The following is a 24,441-nucleotide window of genomic DNA, read 5'->3' as shown; positions in this document are numbered from 1 at the left end:
AATGGTACATCAGCAACGTGCCTTTTGACTGCGATGTGAAACAATGAAGAGGAGGAGTCCAACCTCAGTGACTTAAGCTGTGGACTGTAAAATGGTGGCACACCTAAAACTGTCCAGTCACACTGTAATTATCTGTTTGAACACTGAAAATAAATAATTTTATTTATGTTAAAATATCTTTCAAACAAGAACAAGTCTTAATAGTATCGATAGCGATGTTGAACTTCTGGTCAACATTTTTCTTTTTTTCTTTTTCAAAATCATCTTGATTGCTACTGACAGGTTTAAAGCTGGGTGATCAGATAACAGTGTAGCTTTGTGTTTTTATAGAAGCCACCGGAACAGAAGCAATATCATTTTTCTGCTATTTTAATTTTCTTAACCTGTGCATTTGTATTGACTTACAGTAGCAAGTGAGACTAGCTCTCTACTATTTTGCGCCCGCAATCCTCTCTCTGTTCATCGAACGGGACATCAACCTGTTGTTGGGATTCTTGATGAGTGCTGCACTGATTTATTTACCATAGAGGACAGAGCCCAGATTTTTAAAAAGTGGTAAAACCCCCCAAAAATTCTAGGCCTTACAGTTTTTAGCAATGTTCTGCAGCCTGGTAATGTTCATTGTTTTGTTCCTGGGCTCTTATTCATATCTGGAGAGATGTGTGAGCTGCATGGATCTCAATTGAGGTGCAACGGGGGCCGATACACTGAACATTCCCACGAACGCCAGAGACATGGAATTTCATATCCCTGGCCCTTGCTTACACAAGGCCTACCAGCCGAGTTTAACTCTGCCTGAGTTGATGGAATTCGCCTGACCATTCAGAGGGGGTACAGGTTAAGGGTCATGGAGCTATTTTGGGCAGCAACCTTTATGTATTCAGATATGTTTATTTAGGCTTTATATAACGACAAAACAATTGAAGAGTATATTTTTATAAGCAGAACATATGGCACTTTATGTCATTTATAGTCGGAAAGGACAGTTATTATAACGATTGTTTTTTCTTTGTCATTGTTTAAGACTTGAGCGTCACAAATGATTTCAAATTCTGTCTCTGAGCAAAGTTGATGAAGTGTACATAATCAATGTGTTTGGTAATTTAGCCCAGATTGTTCGATATGACACAATATCATTCTCTATAGCCCCAGTATGCTTGGGGGAATACAGTATCAAGTGTTGGAAAGAATTTTGTGGCAGCAATGTAAAGTATGAAGTAAATAAATGGATGCTAGGGAGACGTTTGATTGGATGTTTCTCATCATGGGCCAATGACAGCTCTTGGCCATGGAAGTCTGTTTGTATCTGAAGCTCCTCCTCTATGTCTTCACATTCAGTATCTTTAGTGAGTGTTACTTTCTACGGGCCAAAATCCTGACTTGAGATGCAAGTGACGAACTCACGACTTGACATCAAAGAGAGTTTGTGAAGAGTGACACTTGCAAGTTCAAAGTTCTGGATGAGGCCCTCAATTAATACTGAAGTGCTAACATTTTCAATCACATGCTCCCTCTGGAATTGTGTGCATCACTGACACCGATGGGACAGTAACAATCTTTTAATAAAATCTGAGCATCCTTTGGTGTTTCTTTGGGTGTGTCAAGTCACGACTAGCACTAACACACACAACATATGCACACAAGAACTACTCACACCCCATAAATCCTGTCACACTGGAACACTTTATTAAGCAGATTTATTATTACATCGACTGATGTACAGTACAGTACACCTTTGACTAGGCCGAAAACCGTTACGTTTTTCAGAAAAAGCGAAGGCACGCGAAGGGGAGGTTAGGGGGGAGGAAGGGGGGTTAGGATAATGATAGTGAAACGCTGATTTCGATGGAAGCACCTTTGGTCCCGACCACTGTGGCTGTCTCCCCTAAGTTGTTGAATAGACGGCTGCGCCACCTCATTCAGTCGGGTGACACTCTCTGTGCTTTTCCTGTGTGTGAAAAGCATTGCAGCCAGCCAGCGGAGCAGAAGTAAAGAGCTGTTTTGTTAGCCGTCTGAAATCCCGGGGACCGGAACCGCATAAGCTCCTTTCACTATACGGGCGGATTGGGGAGAGTCAACCCGATTGTTTCAATACATTTTGTCATTAAAAAATATTCGTAGCAGAGCAAACAGGGCAGAGCGGGGCGTGGGCCGGCCTGTAAAGCGTTGTATTGTTGAGATGTCAGGACCAGTCAGCTTATTCAGTACGGGAGAGGGGGATGTCATTCTGCAAGCTAATACTTCTGGTCTGATTCACTCACACTCACACTCACCGACCACTCTCTCTCTCCATCCCTCTCTCTCTCTCTCGATCCATCCCTCCATCCGTCCGTCCCTCCCTCCCTCCCTCTAGTCTAGCCTAGTCTGTCTACTGCTCCAGAATCTGCCACACTTAAAAAAAGAAGAAAAAAACCAAAACAAAACACGCACACACTCAAAGAGATATAGCAATATTGTAGAGTAATGGTACCTTCATGAACAATGCCATGAAGGTGAAAAACTTAAAGTAGTTACTGCTATCCAACAATCTGAACTAATGCATTATTAAAGGCTTGTGTTACGAAACTGTTTAGTTAAGAGAATATAAACTACTGCACTAGTCAACATTGTCCAAACATACTCACCCTCGCAGTCCTGCCAAGTAAGAGAGGCTGTTGGCTGATGAGTGGTCGTGTCAGATGTTTGTGACGCACACAGAATACAGTTTGTTGTTAGTTAAGACACCTGCCAGCGGGACTGAAATGGTCCTTAGTTGCATTAATATCATCAATAAATATTCAAAACTACACAGCAATTAAGAGAAAATGCGCTTCTACATTCACTTCTATGTAAAAGTTACTGATATCCTGGTAAGGCAAGGCAAGGCAGTACAAGCGGAATAGGGTGACCTGTGTTTTTGAAATCATTATACAAACACATGCCCTGAGCAATACACTTCGGTAGGAGTCACCCTGTATAGTCAAGTTGGACCCTGAAAATTCATCTAGTTTTGGTCTAGTTTCCCCCCACAAATAACATTTATACCCCAAGGTTTGCTTTTCGGTTAGCCCGGAGGTGGGGTCGACGTGGTCTTTTGTGAGGCCTGCGTCGTGTTTTTGGTCACTTTCTTCCCTGTTGATTTCCTAAAAATTGATTAGTGGGGTTTGGGGATTAGAGCCCACCCCCTGCCGGTGTTAGGGGGTTCTCTGTGGAGAGGTGAAAAGCCAGGAGGACTGGGGTTCTCTTTGTTGGGGGATTAAACCAAAGAGCAGCGGGTTTATCAGAACCACCAGCATGGTGCCCCCCCCCCCCCTCTCTGAGACACCTCATTTCCCTTGACTTAGGACAACACAAAGCGTTGACCCCCACCCCCACCCCCACCCCCTCCAACCCTCTCCAGACCTGCTGTTTTATGAAGGAGCCTCCTGTGTGTTCTGTGGACCAAACACACACCAGCAGGCAACAACAGAGGCCACTAGAAAGTAGGTATGCTATGGGGAAGGAATGGGGGAGGAATGGGGGGGAGGGGGGCCCTAAACAGGGGTGCACAACTCTCAGACCCTCAAGTAGTACAGCCCTGCTGATTTTCTTGTATCTCCCTTGCACTTTGATGTTACTGATCGTCTGAAGAGCTTGTGCTGATCGTTGAGGGCGGCTTCTAGAGATCAGTGACGACAGCGTGGGAGGGAGAGACTGCAGCGGCGGCCTCAGCCCTCCGAGGACCGGAGGTGTGCACCCCTGTCCTTCACGTCTCCGGAGCCGGTTTAAGCGTCCTTGTTGACGGGTTTGAGCAGCAGACTGCCGTCCCTCTCCTCCACCCGGAAGCCCAGGTCCCTCAGGGCTGAGCCGTTGGCCACCCCGCGGCGTTCCAGAGCCGCCACCAGCTCCTGGTTCTCCACGTTATGCTCCAGGAGATTCCGGATGGTAAAGATAGCCCATTGGCTGATGACTGCCAGTGAAAATGCCAATTAAGGATCAAATCAATAAACTTCCAGCACAAAGAGATTGGGGGGAGGGGGAGTTGATGGAGGAGGGGGGGGGGCATCAATGGACTATGGTGGTGCGAAACAGAGGGATCAAATAGAAAATTATTCCGGTCTTGTTATACCTCAGTGGAGAATTGAGAGAGTTGTTATGACGACGTTAAGTCTGATAACTCTTTAAAAGCATATTCAAAAACCCCAAACCATCACTGGATGTCTGGAGTGCCCACAGGTTTACTCCCACTGTGCTTCCAACCGCCAGTCAAAGTGAAAGAGAGGAACGCCCTGCAATACCCTCTCAATCAGCTGCAACCATCCTCCATACTGTACCCATCTGACTGATAAGGACCCCCCCCCCCCCACACACACACACACTTGCCCAGTCAGCAAACCAACCCCCCCCCCCCACGCTAGACCCATGTGACCCAACCCGCCCCACCTGAGAGCATGCTCTGCAGTAACCAATCATTCAACTTCCTGAGAGGGGGGTCAGAGGGGGGACACTAGGGGGCTCAGATTAATGCCCCCCCCCCAGTGAACGGACAGGCTGGCATCGTGCCCTCGCTCGACCCTGCTAACACAGACCGGCACCATTCGCTGTGGTGATTTATGGTAACCAAGGATACAGGGATTGTTGCTGTCGATGCTGCAGTTGTCCAGAATGAGAGGGATGCCTTCCAGTTCCCTGACCTGAGCAAAACGACAACACACAGTTCATTATCACAACAAAGGACATCGGCAGGCTATTTACAACGCAGAGGTAGAAGTCCCACACACACACACACTTCAAAAAACCACAAAGTTCAATTCAAAATACACACAAAAATAACATCAATGAATTCTCCCAAACAAGTCTGTTTTGATTGAGCCTTTGGGAGTACAGTAGTACAGTCGGGAGTACAGTCTGCCTCGCGATCCTGTGTCGTTTACGATTAATCTTCAGTTTTAAAGCACTACCACGATCTGCTGAGGTGGTTTTCCATATTAAAAGGGGGGGGGTGGGGGGTGGGGCTGGGGGGTGGTTCCAAGCAGCAGTTCCAAGTGTTGTGTTTCAGGGTCTCGATAGGACAATGTCAACATGCCGCAAACATCCATGTCCCTCCCCTTAGGAACGCATGACTCCCGTGGAAAACAGGCGTATGTGGTTGTGGGGTGGTCTGTAGCCGTCACAATGCGGTGCACTGTTTTTTGTCACATGCCCCGTCCTACGGGTTTAATCCTACGCATGCAGCTACTCCCCAAATGCTGGAGCGTGAACGACCATAACAAGGGAGAAAACGCTGAATTCAAGTAATAAGTGCGTCATTTAAAATGCCCGAGAAAACAAACGTATAATCATAATTCATAATTCTGCTCTGTGTCTCGTGTTCAGTTCACATGCTGTTCAAGTCAGAATCCAACTATCAAAGGGGGGGGGGGGGGGGGTTGGGAGCCCTGTCTGGAGATTCCGCACGACACCGGTCCAGATCTGGAACTTCGTTGTGTGCCTGCCCCGAGTTAGTCGGATCAAAAAAGACCTTGATTCGCAAAGAATCATAGCCCAAAAAACTAATGATTCCTGACCACCTCTCTGAGAAACCACATAATCAGTTATGACTCTCCAAAACGATGCGGCCAGCGCCTCTTACCTCTGAGGGGGGAGAGCGCCCCAGAGGCATTCCCACCGGGGGGGGAGGGGGGAGAACGCCCCAGAGGCATTCCCACCGGGGGGGGGGAGAACGCCCCAGAGGCATTCCCACCGGGGGGGGGGGGGGGGGGGCTGCCTTGTTATCCAGGTCTAGAGCCGGTGCTGCCTCTGGAGACAGGCCAGCTACTCCCCACCCCTGTTATTACCCATCAGTGCTTTATGTCACGGCGATCGCTGGAAAGACAGATAATGGCACATGGACCTGAAATAAGAAACTGAAAAGGTCCCACTTCGTAACGAGTGAGGAAATGTTTTCTCTATTCCCCACATTAACGTAATACCCACTTTGAGGAGGCCAACGTGGCTCGGGCCCCAAAGGAGACTCAATAGCACTTATCCTCAGATGTGCCCCAGGAAACGCAGATCCTGCTAGAGAGAGATTAGGGCGCTTTAATGCGGCGATATGTTATCGGGGTCTCCATGGCCTTTCACACTCGCCTCCTGACCTTTGACCTGTTAGCTCTGCAGCTTGACCCCACACCACACCCACCCATTGTGACCGCTGATGAAAGTGCCTTTTCAGGGCTGGTTGAAGGAAGAAAAACATCTGAGGGACAGCAAATCCTCCTGTCAAAGGATGGGTGCTGGGGGGGGGGGGGGCACTGTGAAGCTCAGGGAATCTCCGACGGTAAACTTTAAAGGCATCCAATTGGTCACTCCCAAAGTCTGTTTGGCAAACAGAACCGAGTGAGTGGATTAATCTCCTCTACATACCCCCACCCCACGACTAAGCTTCCTCAAGTCCCTGGGCGAGTATCTCCTGACGGAATGGACTCTATATGCCTGAGTGTGTATTGTATGTCAATAAAGCATATTCACCCACTCACTCACCCATTCACTCACTCACCCACTCATTCACCTACTCACCCATCCCTTCACCCACTTACTCATTCACTCATTCATCCATTCACCCACCCACTTACTCACTGACCTACTCACTCACTCACCCCACTCACCCCTCCATCCATCCACTCCTCCATCTATAGCATACCTTGTTCTGGTTGTTGGTGTTGCCACAACAGAGGTTCCCTATCAGTCGGACCAGGTGGGCCTTGAAGCTGACGGAGGGAGAGGAGGAGGAGCCGTCCCCTCCGTGAGAGAAGGAGGAGAAGTTCTGGGAGGCGCTGAAGACATTCTTACTGGTCTTGCCCAGAGTATGGACCTGCTCAAGCAGCTCTGATGATGAGGAGAGGAGAGGAAGAGGAAGAGGAAGACGAAGAGAGAGAGAGAGAGAGAGAGAGAGAGAAGAAAGAACATTTAACAGGTCACACGTTTAGTTCGATCAAAAAGACATAAGCCACATTTCTGTTTCCCTGTGACAACGGAAAATTAAGTGATCTTAAAGCGCTGTATTTACCAACGGTGGTTTTGAGGAGATCTGGGAAGTCCTGCAGGAACATGAACTGTCTGTGGTCAGAGGTCATCTCACAGAGAACATCCAGCAGACTGATCACAGTCAGCGCCTCCTACAGGACAGAGACGGAATAAGAGGTGATTAGGATCCGTGAACAGGAAGTGGAGGGTAAAGATGGCACGCTATAAAAAGGGGTGTGATTTAGATCAGAGAAGAGATCTCTGTCTCCACCTCGTCATCAGCGGCTGATCCGGTGGCCAGTGTGAGCACGGCTCCACAGCGCTCCCTGAAACAGGAGGCCAGGAAGCGGGCCACGCCGGGGGGGATCCCACAGTCCTCTGAGGCCTCCTCCCCCAGCTGGGCGGAGATCAGCTCCAGCAATGTCACCCTGCAAAACCACCAACAGGGAGAGACATGGGCCTCCTGGTTAGAGCGTGCTCCGACAGACTGTGGCTTCTAAGTGGCTGTTTCAGTTGTTCTGGATGGACGGTCTAACCTCTCCTGATGGCTGATCTCTGAGTACATGTTCTCAACGAGTGTCGATGACTTCAGGAAGTGTTGAGTAGCAATCAGAACTCTGCATCACACAACAAGGAGACGTTACTCACAAATAGAACAACACAGATATACACACACACGCACAAACACATAGACACTAAAGACACACACACACACACACACACACACACACACACACACACACACACACACACACACACACACACACACACACACACACACACACACACACACACACACACACACACACACACACACACACACACACACACACACTCCTAGGGTTACCTACGTCCAGTCCAGCTCAGGCTGGGTCCTGCACAGCTCCATCACCTTCAGGGCCAACTGGATGTGCTTTAGTTGGGCCAGCTGCTCCACCTTGTGTTCATCCAGGCAGGTGTGAAGCACCATGGAAGCGTAGCCCACAGCCTTCTCATCACTGACACTCAGCAGCTCCCTGCAAATGGAGCAGACGCCAGTCGTTAAGTACTGTAGTTACACGCACGCACACACACACACACACACACACGCAAACACACATGCACGCACGCAAACACAAGCACGCACGCAAACACACACAGACGTACACACGTACACACACACACACAGCTTCAAAAGATTAATTTGCCCATAACATAACATAAAGAACAGTACATAACAAACATACTCACAAAATAAGATCTGGGAAACTGAGCCTCCAAATGTCATCTTTGCAGGCCTGGTTTCCGACGGCCAGGTTCCCGAGGAACTGAATACCACAGCGAAGTGCTAGGACAGAGGAAAGACACACACACACACACACACACACACACACACACACACACACACACACACACACACACACACACACACACACACACACACACACACACACACGGGATCACACTGCTGTCAGGACTGCAGAGTCACTACCTATCTTCCGCCGTAGATTGAAGACCCATCGCTTCAGGCTACATCTTAACTGTCCCCCCTAAAGACCTCTTCATCCCCGCTACCCCCATGTGCACGTTTCTCTACTGTAAATAAATTAAGAAAAAAAATAATTAAGAAAAAAAAAATAGCATTGTGACTGCCAACGGCCCCTGGTCCTAGCATAGATTGCTTTTTCTTATGAAGACTGAGGAATAGATGATTCACTTACTTTGGATAAAGGCGTCTGCTAAATGCCAAAAAATGGAAATGTAATGTAATGGATGGAAGCAATGACTACAGACACTGACAGCAAGGCTCTGCGAGCGCAGAAACACTAGAGTTTAACCAGAGCCTTGGGCGGTCTGAAGAGAGCATCCATTTTCCTCATTCACAGACAATCAGAGAACTCACCCTGAAATGTAGAGTCTGTGTTTTCGATCCTCAGTTTCTGAAGCATGCCCAGGATTCTGAGTGACACGTCAATGAAACCGAGCTCCCTACAGGAATTAAAGTTAGGTTACAATGTGATAAACACAAGTGGCAAAACAAGGATGTTGATAGTCAACCCCTGGCAACTAGGACACACAAATAGTTGTCGGTAATAGTAGTGTCTGTGCTTGATAACAGTTCCTGTTCAATTAATAATGTCTGTAATAGTAGTGTCTGTGCCTGATAACTGTTCCATTAATAACGTCTGGAATTGTAGTGTCTGTGCCTGATAACCATTCCTGTTCCATTAATAATGTCTGGAATAGTAGTGTCTGTGCTTGATAACTGGTCCTATTCTATAACTTTCTCTTAGTCATGTATATTGATTGATTGATGGATTTTTATTTGGGATTTAAAATAAACACACAGCATGAGATGCATCTGATCCCAGAGGACAGCACCTAAAAGCATGACTAAAAACACTTACTTCCAAAGTGGTCCTTGAATATATTGATCATGAGCAGACTGTGTGCGGCACACTATGTAAAGTGAGTCCATTAGTGTAGCTACCTCAGCAGACTCTGGTTGCGTGCACTCTGCACGCAGGCATTCCTCTGGCCTCTGAAGCACTCAGCTGTCATCCGCAGACACAAGGGGACAGACTCCGTATCGTGTTCCTCTCCACCGGCAGCCTGGAGCTCCTCTGATAGCTTTGACAGAACCTGCATCAGACTCACGAAGACTCCCTCAGCAATGCTGTCTCTGTCAAAAACGATAATTCACAGACTTTTAACGAAAAACAATATGGGCAGAATGGTCAGGAGACTTGTAGCAAGATGTGGTTTTCAAAACTGCCACGCAAAATTAGTAGATGAATAATATAAAAATGGGCACAGGGTCGTTTTTAAAAGGTATCAAGGCTGGACGTTAGCTGAAGAATAAACCTGATCGCTACTCATTCAGCTGATTGCCTTCAGCTTCACTGTTCACTGTTCCCATCAGCTGTCACAAGCACACAAGTGCAAAGATCCCAACCGTGTAGAGCGGTGGCACATTTAAACCACAATACCACCAAATAGCTATGTTTGCATATACTTTATTCTCATGTATGCCGTGTCATATCAACATTGATATCATGGACATAATACAAACTGAGGTTGACGTTAGCATAGCTACATTTATGCTACAGAGAGAGAATACACAGCTCTTCCTTTTCCCTGGCAATACACAAGGCTTATCGCACCTGTATTCCTGTGCTCGTAGCGCCGTCGTAAAGGATTGTAAAACATGTACATGGTTTTCACTGAACTTTTCATTGACAATTTCATTGATTGATGTTGTGAAGTCCAACGAGTTTCCAACGGGGGCCGCCATCTTTGTGTGTCAGACAGAGGAGGGAGGGACTTCCGTGTTACTTCCTGACATTGTATTGGAAAAAGCAAGATGAGGGCGGAGCTACAACAACTGTTTCTTTGTTATATTTCCATACAGTGAGATTAAACTATCACTCACCCTGAAACTTGCAAGAAATGTCATCATTTCAATATCTATTTCGCCCACCTACTGTATTTTCTTGACGTTACCAACATATTTCCCTCTCTCTTGAACACATTTGTGCATGAAAAAAAACAACAACACGTGGTCATGCCATGAGTTTTATGTTGTGATGTAACTTGATCTAACTTTCTGCCTCTCCGTGCCTCTCCGTGCTCATACGGAATCACTCACACATCTGACATCCATTCAGCATCGGGCACCGTTTCAAAGGGTAGAGATCAACCGATCTTTATTCCACAGACACGCTGTGGGACAAGTGCTACAGCTGCAACAATAAAGCAAACCATGTCCTTTGAATTTTCTTGAGTGGCAGTGGAGTATTTTTGGTCCGTGGGTTTTCGATCCGTGGTCCGTTCTCCTGTTTACTCTGGCCCGGGCGAGGGAAGCAGTTGGTGAAAGGCGGTCGAAAGGAGAAATGTTAATTATGGATGGTCACAGTCCTCCTCGGACCAAGTCCTGAGCTAATAGATAAAGTGTTCCAGCAACCGATATTATTATTAATTCAAGCTTCGAGGAAACTGGAGGTGCAGGTTTAAAGCACCAGTGCACATAACTTCTCTTCTTTCCCTTTAAATTGGTTAATCTGAAATATTTAGATTGAAAGATTTAGATTGAAACATGTACATGGAAAAACTCGGTAGATCGGTGGTGAAATAGGGTTCATAGCCTACCTGCCCTCATGGTGACATGTGGGGTTCATAGTACTCTACCTTCCCCTACAGTCCCAGATATTAATCCCAAAGTACACAGAAACACAATACATATAAATACAGTGAAATATGTTACAGAAATGGTCACATGATGAAACAATAAATGTAGTTTTCATTCACTCGTAAACCATCATTGCTGCACATCAAAGTTCATACATCACATTTTCACATTTCCATTTTTCATTTCTCTCTTCCCCATGGTTATCTTTGTACACACAAATCCAAAGGAAAAACAACTCTGGCAAATAAAATACTGTTCTAAATGTTTAATTTGGATTCCCTTCTACTTGTCGATGTTTGTTTCTGTTTCCCCTACCTGAGACCCAAGATACAGGTTGTGTGAAACGTGAAGCGTTTTTTTCCCATCAGTTCCACAGGTAAACAGTGAATCATAGTGGTACATGAAACCATAGATTCTTCTGTTTGTCATACTACCACACGGGTCACCATTGTTTATGTCTGGATCAAAACCAGAACTCAGAGACGAAAACATGGACGACTATGACATTCCTGTAGGAGAGGACGCCTGCCTTGATGTAGTCCATGGCTATCTCCAGGACAATATTCTGTGGGCCTGTGATAGGCTTCACCTGACGGACGACCCCTGAGGAAACACCGAAACAGACTGTGATAAGACGACATCTTTACTCTGGTTACAGACCATACAGGGTTCAAATTAAACTGACTCTAAGAAGTGCCATCAAACGTTGTGGGCAAGACGTATGGGGATAGATGTTGTTTAACATTTACGCCCTATAATTCAAACCCTGCTATTATGCTGTGTATCCAAAAATGACGCATGGGGATAGTTTGCTTTGTGGCTATATCAGCTAAATGCAGGACATATAATATGGACATTGTAACAAAGAATAGGGACATTAAGCGACCTCCTTCTCTCAGGGTAGCTCTGGTGATATTTCAGCGTGGACCCACAGCCAAAGGTCTCTTCCTCCCAATGTCACCCTCACACTGCGGTCAAGGCTCAACTGCCACTTACCCATAACCAGGTCATGTTGGGTGCGCTTCTCTACGTCAAAGGAGAACTGGCTGTCTGCAGCCAGGATCTCAAAGGAGGCTTCAGGGGTCCCCGAGTGGGGAGCTGGGTTGGCTGGGGCCAAGGTCCTCAGAAAGACAATCTCTATTGAAAGAAATGAATGTTTACAACAGCTGTTGGGTTAGTTATGTTCGACTAAACACCTTGTATAGGACATTTGACTCACCAACTAGATTAATTGCTGTAATTAAATAAAGCGACTATGATCCATCAAATGGCTGAAATTTGGAATCGACTGCACTTTACCAAAGCTTATTTCACATGATCTAACAACATGATTACAACTTCCCAGCGCATTCCTCTACTGAGACAGCTGGTGTGGTTTAACTCACTAACTGACAAAGAATTCCGGAACATTCACTACCTAGTGTGCCAAGTGTTTTATGTGTTATCTACCTAGCAACAACACTTTGATTGGCTACAAAATGAAGCATCGTAATTTGTGCATTTTTTAATGCCCCTGGCACTCTAGAATGTTGAGTGCCAGTTTGGGCGACTTTATTCACCCTCTGCACTAAAACTGTCTGTCCCTTACCCTCTGGTCCAGTGAAGTCTCTGAAGGTGGGGAGGGAGATGACCGTGTGGGAGATGGAGTGGACGCAGCCCAGTTCATTGGACTGACATCCTTTCACACAACGCACGTTCACAGAGCCGCTACCTCTGTGTCTGTGAGTGGTTGAGAGATAGAGGTTGAGGAGACAAAGAAAGACACAGGGGAGAAAGAGAGAGGGAGAGAGAGAGAGAAAGAAAGAGAGAGAGACACAGAGAGAGAGAGAGTGTGAGAGAGAGAGAGAGAGAGAGAAAGAAAGAGAGAGAGACACAGAGAGAGCGAGAGAGAGAGAGTGTGAGAGAGAGCGAGAGAGAGAGAAAGAAAGAGAGAGACACACAGAGAAAGAGAGAGCGTGAGAGAGAGAGAGAGAGAGAGAGAGAGAGAGAGAGAGAGAGAGAGAGAGCGAAAGACGTATTTACTTATACAATAGTATATTTACAGTATAAGAAATAGACCCAGATCCAGACACAATCCTATGCACTGTGCAATAGCATTCAACTGAACACAAAGATGAATGGATCAACCTGGAAGAACCTGGCAACACCTGAATGGATCCATAGACTGTTGTATTATAGTTTATGAATGGATCAATGCCATCAAGGAAACCAAGGCAGCCATGCTGAGAGAAAGAGAGAGAGAGAGAGAGAGAGAGAGAGAGAGAGAGAGAGAGAGGGTGAGAGAGAGAGAGAGAGAGAGAGAGAGAGAGAGAGAGAGGGTGAGAGAGAGGGAGAGAGAGAGAGAGAGAGAGAGAGAGAGAGAGAGAGAGAGAGAGGCCCCTTTCAGAGAAGTCAAGACTCTTAAGGGAAGGGGGCTTGTAATTAGCCTCTAGCAGGTGGGTCCAAGTTTGTCTTTAGGTCTTAGGGCCAAAGCCACGAAAATGATTGTGTGGTTTCCAATGCCAGTGCCTCGCCGCAGAGGGGAAATGTAGAACGCAGGAGGGGTACAGACAGACCAAATGTCATCTGAGGTGACTCTACGAGAAGACCAGGAAGACAGAAGAAAACCAGCCACTCGCTGGAGTGAAGTGAAGACTTTAAAAAGCACAGAGAAGGGAAATCCCATCTGAAATATCCATACGTTTCAAAATATCTCTCAATCCATAGGCCTCGAAAAAACCCAAACTCAGAGGGGAGCGTTGCATTCCAGACCGTACAGGAAAAGCTGATCACTGGAAAGTAGTCTCCCTGCTGGCTCTGTCTGTCTGGCCAATCACAGCTACTTGTCTTTTCATATCATTTACAGCCTGGCTCATTGATAACCACCCAACACCAACACTAAAAGCATCATCCATCTTCCGAGCTGTAACGTTGCTTCACCGCTAATTGAGCCCCTTGCCACTGGCCAGGGACCAGGTGCCCATAAATAAATGCCATGCTTATTTTTCTTTCTCCGTTAAAGAGGGGGCATCCTTGATCCTCTGTAAAAGTCAGTTTGGCAGGGTTTAGGATTTAGAAAATATGAATTCACCATAATTTATTATTACCGCAGTGCAGGAATGGTGTGACTGAATATTGGCGTAGCTCTAGAGGTCATTGTTATAAGGATGGATTTAGCAAATATTGGTAATGATTCATATTAGTGACTGGTGGTTAGAAAGCAAATAGTCATTTTTGTCTATCAAATTCATTTTAATCACAAAGGAATACAATGGACATGAACACAATTAAAAACAAAGCTGCCTTGCATGTCATGAGGTAAGCTAGTATTCAGTGTAGTTGATTGAGGTCAGTGTTGGTCAATGATGTGATTCAACGAAACAACGTACCAATATCGACGATGTTAGTCTTGACTCACTGAAATGATGCAACCATACCGACAGTATGAACGGTCTGTTTTACTCTTTACACTGCCAAAGAGCACCACCTAGTGGCCCTTCAATATCATAACACCCATGGCCACATCACTTTCACCACATCACCATATATATACTGTATATATTCGATAAATAAAAAGATGGTGTCATATAGCCAAACAGGGAGATAGAGCACAGGTAGTGTAGCTGAATAGATCAGATCTGCATCATGATGGTCAACTCAAGCCAGAGTTATAGAGAGACAGTCTCTAGGTGTGACTCTAGGTCAAGCCATTTCCCCTCCACGGTGAGGAAACAAGTTTCTAAAATGGCAGTCTCCTGGCGGATGGCAAGGGCTGGTCGTGGGTGACAAACACAGCGATCTTGGCCATGTAGAGGTGAACCTTCCCGTAGCGAACCAGCCTCATCTCCACCGTAAGGAGGAAGTCCCTGGGTTCCGGCACGACGCTGCGCAGCGATATCACTCCGCCGTGGCCCTGTCTCTGAGCCAAGAAATGGCCGTCTTCATCTCCGGCCACGATATCCAGCTGGATGACGTCCCCGGCAACAGAGTTGGAAGGGCCCATGCGGAAGACATCGACAGGCGCAGGGGTGTGGGTGGGGAAGGTGATGTTGTAGAAGGATATTCTCAGGGGGAGGGACAAACACGCGGGGGGGTCCAGGGTGTACGCGCAAGTTACGCGTTCGCAATGGCTGGAGGGGGCAAACGAAGGGAGGGAGGGAGGGAGGGAGGGAGGCAGGCAGGCAGGGAGGGGGGTACAAAATATAGGGTTGTGGCACACAAATGGAAAAATGAGTACGTGGCGAGAATCGGGGGCAAAGTGACAATTCTGGTCAGGCATTTTCCACCATCAACTACAGCCCACAACTAGACTAGGGAGTCCAGAGTGTCACAGCTCCCACCCAGAGCCCTATCATAGCATACGAACATCGATCACAGCTCCCACCCAGAGCCCTATCATAGCATACGAACATCGATCACAGCTCCCGCCCAGAGCCCTATCATAGCATACGAACATCAATCATAACGCAGCCATAACAAGTAAGAGACCATAGGCAGAGCAGGGCAGCCTGCAACATGCAACAGACAGGACCCTGCACGATCAGACCAGCAGAGAGAACAGTAAGAAAGACAGTCTTCCTGACTCCTCACCCCTCTGTGCGACGGAAGTTGGCCGGACACTGGAAGGACAGGCAGCGGTACTCCCCCTGCAGGTTGAAGCAGGTCTCCGCCACAGAGCAGGTGTGAGTCCCTGCGACGCACTCGTCGATATCTGGACGCACAACGAGCGCAGGTTATTGGAGGGTTTCACTCAACGCATGACAGGACGCTGTAATTGTTGTATGTCTACACACAAGGTCACGTGCACACACACAGACATACATGCATACATACACACATACACATACGCACACACACACACATATACATACATACACACATACACACACACACAGACACACACACACACAATAATAGCATAGTGGTGGAGGTGTGGAAAGGAGGGAGGGTGTGTGTTGTGTGTGTGTGTCCTGACCCTGGCAGGTGTGTCCGTTGGGGGACAACGTGTAGCCTGTCAGCGGGCAGGTGCAGTGGAAGCTCCCTGGGGTGTTGGAGCAGCGGTAGCTGCACACGTGACCCCCAGTGGGGAGGGCACACTCGTCAAGATCTGAGAAGAGGAACGACAACGACAGAGGACAGCGGTTTGTTTTCAAACGGTTTCCAAAGCCTTGAATGGAATGGATGTAGGAGGAAGATTCACATTTTGAAGCTAATGTTTTAAAAGCAAAATGAGAGATGTTGCCTTGGAAACCACGTGACTAGATTTGAGACAGTTTTAGTTTTACCTTCACAAGTCACCCCGTCGAGGTCGCTGAGCTGGTAGCCACGGCGACAGTAGCACTGGTAGGAGCCGTAGACGTTGGCACATTCCTGACTGCAGGGGCGGGCCTCACACTCATTCAAATCTGGGACAAACAACAACAAACAACAACGTCAACAAAGCAGATACGGTATTCCTTCATCTTTCCTCCTTGCACCTGCCGTCCGATGCCGAACTTAAAGGGATAGTTCACTCTAGTCAATATACAGTATCAAGACATTCTTTAAGTCATAGTCCCGGCTATTTTGCAACTTTTTCTAATTTTCTAATATTACGGAAGTGGATGGGGTCTGATTGCTGGACACAAATTGGCCACAATTTCCGGCCCCGTCCCTTTACCAGACAAAGAGGTGAAACCACTGCTCTCCAGTACCTTCACAACTCCTGCCATCATTGGCCAGCTTGAAACCCTTAGTGCAGGTGCATTGGTAGGACCCCTGGGTGTTCTCACACTTGTGGGCACAGAGGCGTCTTGGAAAGTGCCTGCACTCGTTGATATCTAACGTGTGAGAGAGGGTGACAACAAAGATGCCTGTTCAAAACTGAATTTATCTGCAAAAGATACCAATGTAATTGTTTTTTAAATGAACCGGTCAGTAATAAACAGTGGTTTCAGAGGGGGGTTAATGTGTGTAACACCTTCACACTGCCTGGCGATGCTGTTGAAGATGAACCCAGGTCGACACTCGCACCGATAGGACCCTATGAGGTTAACACAGCCATGGCCAACACAGGTCTGTCCACCCAGACACTCATTCACATCTGGAAGACCAGAGACAGAGAGAGAGAGAGGGAGGGAGGGAGGGAGAGAGAGACAGAGAGAGAGGGAGGGAGAGAGAGAGAGAGATGGAGGGAGAGAGAGAGAGAGATGGAGGGAGAGAGAGAGAGAGAGAGATGGAGGGAGAGAGAGAGAGAGATGGAGGGAGAGAGAGAGAGAGAGATGGAGGGAGAGAGAGATAGAACGAGAGATGGAGGGAGAGAGAGAGATGGAGGGAGAGATGGAGGGAGAGAGAGAGACAGACAGAGAAGAAAAAAAGAGAAAGAGAGAAGGAAGAGATAGATATACTGAGTTACTCTGCTATTCATTTACAATCATATACTTTTATCTATTTTATCACAGTCCACAAAGCACTTTAAATGGTGCAGCGGAAACTTATTTCAGTATCAATCGTTTATAAAGTAGTTATAAATCATTCACAAACCCTTTAAAGGGCACATTCATTTAAAGTGTTAGTGGAACTAGTAATAGAGACAGTTACTAGTTGACAGTAGAGACAGTTACTAGTGGACAGTAAAGACAGTTACTAGTACACAGTAGAGACAGTTACTAGTACACAGTAGAGACAGTTACTAGTAGAGACAGTTACTAGTACACAGTAGAGACAGTTACTAGTTGACAGTAGAGACAGTTACTAGTTGACAGTAAAGACAGTTACTAGTTGACAGTAGAGACAGTTACTAGTTGACAGTAAAGACAGTTACTAGTTGACAGTAGAGACAGTTACTAGTTGACAGTAAAGACAGTTACTAGTTGACAGTAGAGACAGTTACTAGTTGACAGTAGAGACAGTTACTAGTTGACAGTAAAGACAGTTACTAGTTGACAGTAAAGACAGTTACTAGTTGACAGTAGAGACAGTTACTAGTTGACAGTAGAGACAGTTACTAGTTGACAGTAGAGACAGTTACTAGTTGACAGTAAAGACAGTTACTAGTTGACAGTAGAGACAGTTACTAGTAGACAGTAGAGACAGTTACTAGTTGACAGTAGAGACAGTTACTAGTAGAGACAGTTACTAGTTGACAGTAGAGACAGTTACTAGTTGACAGTAGAGACAGTTACTAGTACACAGTAGAGACAGTTACTAGTAGAGACAGTTACTAGTTGACAGTAGAGACAGTTACTAGTTGACAGTAGAGACAGTTACTAGTTGACAGTAGAGACAGTTACTAGTACACAGTAGAGACAGTTACTAGTAGAGACAGTTACTAGTACACAGTAGAGACAGTTACTAGTTGACAGTAGAGACAGTTACTAGTTGACAGTAAAGACAGTTACTAGTTGACAGTAGAGACAGTTACTAGTTGACAGTAAAGACAGTTACTAGTTGACAGTAGAGACAGTTACTAGTTGACAGTAAAGACAGTTACTAGTTGACAGTAGAGACAGTTACTAGTTGACAGTAGAGACAGTTACTAGTTGACAGTAAAGACAGTTACTAGTTGACAGTAAAGACAGTTACTAGTTGACAGTAGAGACAGTTACTAGTTGACAGTAGAGACAGTTACTAGTTGACAGTAGAGACAGTTACTAGTTGACAGTAAAGACAGTTACTAGTTGACAGTAGAGACAGTTACTAGTAGACAGTAGAGACAGTTACTAGTTGACAGTAGAGACAGTTACTAGTAGAGACAGTTACTAGTTGACAGTAGAGACAGTTACTAGTTGACAGTAGAGACAGTTACTAGTACACAGTAGAGACAGTTACTAGTAGAGACAGTTACTAGTTGACAGTAGAGACAGTTACTAGTTGACAGTAGAGACAGTTACTAGTACACAGTAGAGACAGTTACTAGTAGACAGTAGAGACAGTTACTAGTAGACAGTAGAGACAGTTACTAGTGTTCAGCTGATGGACCTTACCTGTGCAACGACTACCATCCTCGGTCAGGTGATAGCCTCGCCCACAGGTGATGGTTTGGCAGGAGAAGGAGCCTTCTGTGTTTATACAGGTCTGACCTGGCCTACACGGGCTAGTCTGGACCAAACACTCATTTATATCTGTGGAAGAGAGACAGACAGACAGACAGACAGACAGACAGACAGACAGACACACACAGACACACAGACACACACACACACACACACACACACACAGTCAAAGAGATAGATTAGAATAATGGTAACACTGTTAAGAAGGACAGCGGTCTCTGAGTAGTGGCGGTGCGTCTCACCGAGGCAGCTGCCCATTGCGTCCTGGATGTATCCATCACCACACTGCTGCCTGGGGTGGCAGCGGAACGACCCCACTGTGTTCACACACTTAAACTCTGCCCCACAGTTATGAGTCCCCAGGGCACACTCATCGATATCTAGGAGAGATAGGAGAGAAAAAAATAATAATAATTAGCCTACTGGCATTACGACTGCCAATGGCCCCTGGTCTGAGCATTGATTACTTTGTCTTATCATGACTGATGGATAGATGATTCACTTACTTAAACAAATGTATTTGTTGTAAGTCGCTTTGGATAAAGGCGTCTGCTAAATGCCATAAATGTCATGTAATGTAAATGTGACAGACATACCGGGAGGGAGTGTGTGGTGACAGGTAGGATCAGTGAGGTATTAACAGGTAGGAACAGGTAGGACAGATAAGACAGGTAGAAACAGTGAGGTATTCACAGGTAGAAACAGTGAGGTATTCACAGGTAGGAACAGGTAGGACAGATAGGACAGGTAGGAACAGTGAGGTATTCACAGGTAGGAACAGTGAGGTATTCACAGGTAGGAACAGGTAGGACAGGTAGGAACAGTGAGGTATTCACAGGTAGGAACAGGTAGGACAGATAGGAACAGTGAGGTATTCACAGGTAGGAACAGATAGGACAGGTAGGAACAGTGAGGTATTCACAGGTAGGAACAGTGAGGTATTCACAGGTAGGAACAGGTAGGACAGGTAGGAACAGTGAGGTATTCACAGGTAGGAACAGGTAGGACAGATAGGAACAGTGAGGTATTCACAGGTAGGAACAGATAGGACAGGTAGGAACAGTGAGGTATTCACAGGTAGGACAGATAGGACAGGTAGGAACAGTGAGGTATTCACCTTGGCAGTGGTTGGAGTCGGTCAGTTCGTAGCCCGTGCCACAGCTTTTCTCTCGCTGACAGCGGAACGAGCCCTGCAGGTTGATGCACTTCTGTCCGGAGACGCAGTTGTGTAAGCCTTTCAGACACTCGTTAACATCTGAGGGGAGAGACGCAGGTGTGTGAGCCTTTCAGACACTCGTTAATGACTGACAATCATATACTTGCATCTATATAGCCTTTCCCCAGTGAAAGATAGTTGTAAATGGTACAGTATAGGAGGAACCCATCTGCCACTATTGTGATGCAGTGCTGCCACTTTATTGTTGCTAAGCTAACAAGCTAGTAATAGAGACTAGTTATAGATGATTTACAAACCCTAAGGGCACCTTTATGTAACGTGTAATAGAGAGTATTCATCTGGTGGACCTTACCTGTGCAACTACCATCCTCGCCCAGGTGATAGCCTGGCTCACAGGTGACGGTGTGGCAGGAGAAGGAGCCTTCTATGTTTGTACAGCTCTGACGTGGCTGACACGGCCTAGGCTGGTTCACACACTCATTTATATCTGTGCAAGAGAGAGACACACACAGACACACACACACGCACACACACGCATGCGCACGTGCACGCACACACACACGCACACGCACGCACGCACACACACACAGGAAAAGAGATATAATAATAGAGATTTGAGTAATGGTAACTTCATCAACAATGCCATGAAGGTGAAAGCCAAGTAAATATTCTAAAGGCTTGTGTTACCAAACTGTTTTGTTAAGTGAATGCAAACGGCACTAGTCCGTGTTGAGTAAACATACTCACCCTCGCAGGTATGATGATCAGGCTTGAGTCTGTAGCCCGCGTTGCAGGCACATGTGCCGTTCAGACACACCTGCGAGCACTTTGGGGTTCGAACTGATGACACACACACGCACGCACGCACGCACGCACGCACGCACACATGCACACAAACACACACACACACACACACACACACACACACACACAGTGAAACATTCATGTCATCAAGACACTACCTACAATTGATAGTTGATGGAAGCAGAGCTGCCAAACCTTTGCAGAGATCTTCCTCCTTGTCCTCCTCTTCCTCCTTGTCCTCCTCTTCCTCCTTGTCCTCCTCCTCCTCCTCCTCCTCCTCATTTGGATTCTGTGTAACACTAGGAACAGGCGTTTCAACCACTGGAGCTGTGGGAGGAAACACATTCATTCAACAAAACATTTTCAAGCAACATCTGTAATGATTTTCTAGACTAGAGACAGATTGACACTGAGCCATAGTCAGTGTAAAATAGGCCATAATGGAACCAACCCTCACCACTACCTTCGGTGACGGCCTCTGTAGTAGGCTCCTCTTTGTGTGTCCCACAGCAGTTCACGGCAGCGTGGTGACAGTTCTTCTCCAGGGAGAGGCCCTGGTCACAGCTCAGACCCTCAGTCAATGCTGTCAGGCCCAGCGTACAGCAGTCACAACACAACTGAGGAATGGGGAAGGGGAGGAGAGAGGGGGGGAGAGAGAGAGAGAGAGAGAGAGAAAAAAGAGAGAGACACACACAGAGAGGGAGAAGGAGAGGGAGAGAGAGAGAGAGAGAGAGAATATAGTCTGAGAGAGTCTCTGCGGTTAAATTTGAACATATTCATGTGTGTAGGGTGTGTTCCATTAACACACCTTGGAGATCTTGGTTTGCCAGGGTTCTCCCTGGAAGAAGGGCCGTTCGCAGGCGCCCTGGTCCTTGGCCATGTTGATGCCGTTGGTGCACAGCAGGTCCTCTACGACACCTGCACAACACTGCTCCTGGGCGATCCTACGAGACCACAGGGACCGTAACATGTCAGGGGAGGCGGGTGGAGGTAGAAATTGGTAGAGTACGGGCTCATTGTAATGCATGGAATGGAATGAGGAATGGTATGGAATGGAATGAGGAATCGTGTTTGATACCATTCCCTATTCCATTCCATGCATTACATTGTGCCCGTCCGTCCGATTTCGACCTCCACCAGCCTCCCCTGGTACACGTACAGTCACAAAATGTCATCCCACATGTTCCCTCCATCACTGATAGTTCAGTTGCCATTTTCACCTCCACAGAGAGCTGTTTCACAGGCACCCAAATGCCTGGAGATCTGAAGTGCAGGAGGCTCCAGAGGGGCACTTAGCTTCTGTACATACGTGGCAATCTACCCCAGCAGGGTTAGTTGTAAGGGGGGTGGGAGGGAGAGTAGCTGGGGTGGAGCTGGGGGTTTAACCCCCCTAGGGGTATTTCCTGTGGTATATCACCTCTCCATAGACATACCACAGTACAACCCCCTAGCCTCTTTCTCCGCCATTGTAAACGCAGCCTTAATTAATGAGCCTGACATAGCAATGAGTTGGAATAGGTAAAAAAAAAAAAAAAACTTCATCCACTTGTAGTATATAACCACCATGGGAAGATCAAAGCATTTGAAGTATGTCCTAGATTCTGGGCTGTGGTGTTCTACCTGCAAAGGCAGGAGCCCCTCTGAACTGTCACCTCCTGGAGACCCATCATGCTGTCTCTAAAACCAGGTGTTCCTTCACTCACCTGCAGATGTGGGAAGCTGAAATGAGGGGGAGGACTGTGCAGTCTTGTCCTTCGAGCGCGCGGCCCCTCCCATCCGTACAGCAGGCCTTCACTGTGGGCTGCTCGGGATCTGGCCCAGTTTATGTAGGGTGAGATGGGTTTAGACAAAAGAGTGAGACAGAGGTAACATTTGTGAAGGAGGGATTGGAAAATAGGCCTGTTATATCCTCTCACAAATGGAAAAAGTGGCTGAATGAGTCAAGCTATAGGCACATTTCACATGATTCATGAAAACAATAACATTTTAGACTCCTTAATAACCCACATGGGTCAAGTCTTACACAAAATAACGAAACTGAAAATATTTAGTAGATATGTAAATGTTTAATCCAACAGTCCCAAAACTAATTATCTATATACTTGTTCACCCTATACCCATAATTCCCACTCGATTCAAATTAACAGTAATAATATTAGAGCTATAACCTATTCGTTCCATTTCTTACCTTGTCCATTCAAAACTCCATATAAAGAAAACAATATCAATATCCACGGCTCCATTGGATTCCTTGAAAGCGCCTTTCCACGATGTTTATTCCAGATTTAAATACTTTATTGTAGCCTGCATATACCGTGTGCGTCGTAAGCGGGTCCGTCCGAGTTTATACCGTCAAGAGCGGGACGAGCGGAGAGAGAGAGTCGACAAAGAGACGACGGTAACTGTGGGAATTTCATTCATTGCGGTCGTGTAGCAAGAGAGCACGAATAATCTCACCTTGGGTTTTGGGGGCGTGCATGGGGCCACCACTGACGTTAACGATGTAGTGTCTTACAGTCAAGTAAAAAACAACGAGAGGGAACTGCATTCACTAGATCGCCAAAGCCACTGTGCGTAATTTGACGCATTCCTCTCCGCTTTATCTCTGGAATGTGCATATGGTGATCGCGAAGAGTGTTTGCGCTGATCAACACGGCTTTTCTGTCTGACTGTGGGATGGGTAGCCAAATCAGAGTACAGATAATGTATGTAAATACACCTACTCAATTTAAGTAATGTACTCAGTGTGTGTGATCAAATTTGGACTATTCTCTCAGCGCGTCTTGGTGTTATCTTCGCTCAGATAAGGCGGGACTGCAGTATTGACATGGACAAGGTTGAAAGTGATGCTATTGTTTCAACAATAAACCAACGAACCGACGATGGGAATTTGGTGGGTTAAGCCCAACAGTTAAGCCTCTCCAGCTACTTATGGTATCAAGGTTCAACAAGAAACAACAAATGAAACATGACAACAAGGAAACGTGGGGGCAACAGTTCTTTTTTACATGCCAGAAAGCAAGCAGCACCACCAGAGAAAACCATCTTTCAATGTTTGGGAAAATAACTGAAATCGTTTGGACCCCTATGTAATGAATACATTCTTGAGAGTACTTTCTTTACAATGGTACTGTACAAGAGTAGCATTCGACTAAATAGCACAGCATCACAAAAAACAAACAGTAAAAAAAGTCTTATGATAATATAACACTGTATAACCTAAATCCAAAAGCTTGATCAGTATGAAGACGATGACTTTGTTGTACATGCATTTCTTTCAGATTCTATTCTGTTGTTCTCTTAAAAGTTTGTATTGC

The 24,441-nt window shown here is 46.3% G+C and overlaps 2 protein-coding genes across 2 annotated transcripts; both read right to left on the bottom strand.

Moving 5' to 3' along the window:
- Positions 1–3,391: 3,391 nt before the first annotated feature.
- atxn10 (ataxin 10) lies at positions 3,392–10,237 on the bottom strand (the record flags this gene model as incomplete). The annotated part of the gene is made up of 11 exons (XM_083691722.1): positions 3,392–3,928; positions 4,589–4,652; positions 6,641–6,825; positions 7,007–7,115; positions 7,235–7,391; positions 7,500–7,580; positions 7,815–7,979; positions 8,194–8,290; positions 8,846–8,931; positions 9,434–9,625; positions 10,107–10,237. 11 exons carry the CDS (start codon positions 10,235–10,237, stop codon positions 3,744–3,746), a joined length of 1,452 nt encoding a protein of 483 aa, XP_083547848.1. The 3' UTR covers positions 3,392–3,743.
- Positions 10,238–11,405: 1,168 nt separating this feature from the next.
- Positions 11,406–23,603, bottom strand: LOC310820325 (fibulin-1-like; the record flags this gene model as incomplete). The annotated part of the gene is made up of 18 exons (XM_083691906.1): positions 11,406–11,734; positions 12,128–12,268; positions 12,720–12,850; positions 15,701–15,821; positions 16,086–16,217; positions 16,396–16,515; positions 16,804–16,929; positions 17,070–17,192; positions 19,075–19,212; positions 19,386–19,523; positions 20,261–20,398; positions 20,673–20,807; positions 21,068–21,160; positions 21,320–21,451; positions 21,588–21,741; positions 21,933–22,068; positions 22,828–22,936; positions 23,582–23,603. The coding sequence occupies 18 exons, from the start codon at positions 23,601–23,603 to the stop codon at positions 11,595–11,597; spliced, it is 2,229 nt and encodes a 742-aa protein (XP_083548032.1). The 3' UTR covers positions 11,406–11,594.
- Positions 23,604–24,441: the final 838 nt, after the last annotated feature.

The sequence above is a fragment of the Argentina silus genome (genome assembly GCF_951799395.1).
Source record: "Argentina silus genome assembly, chromosome: 20".
NCBI lineage: Eukaryota > Metazoa > Chordata > Actinopteri > Argentiniformes > Argentinidae > Argentina > Argentina silus.
Note: the sequence above shows the minus strand (reverse complement) of the source record. Positions and strands in the feature narration are given on the sequence as shown.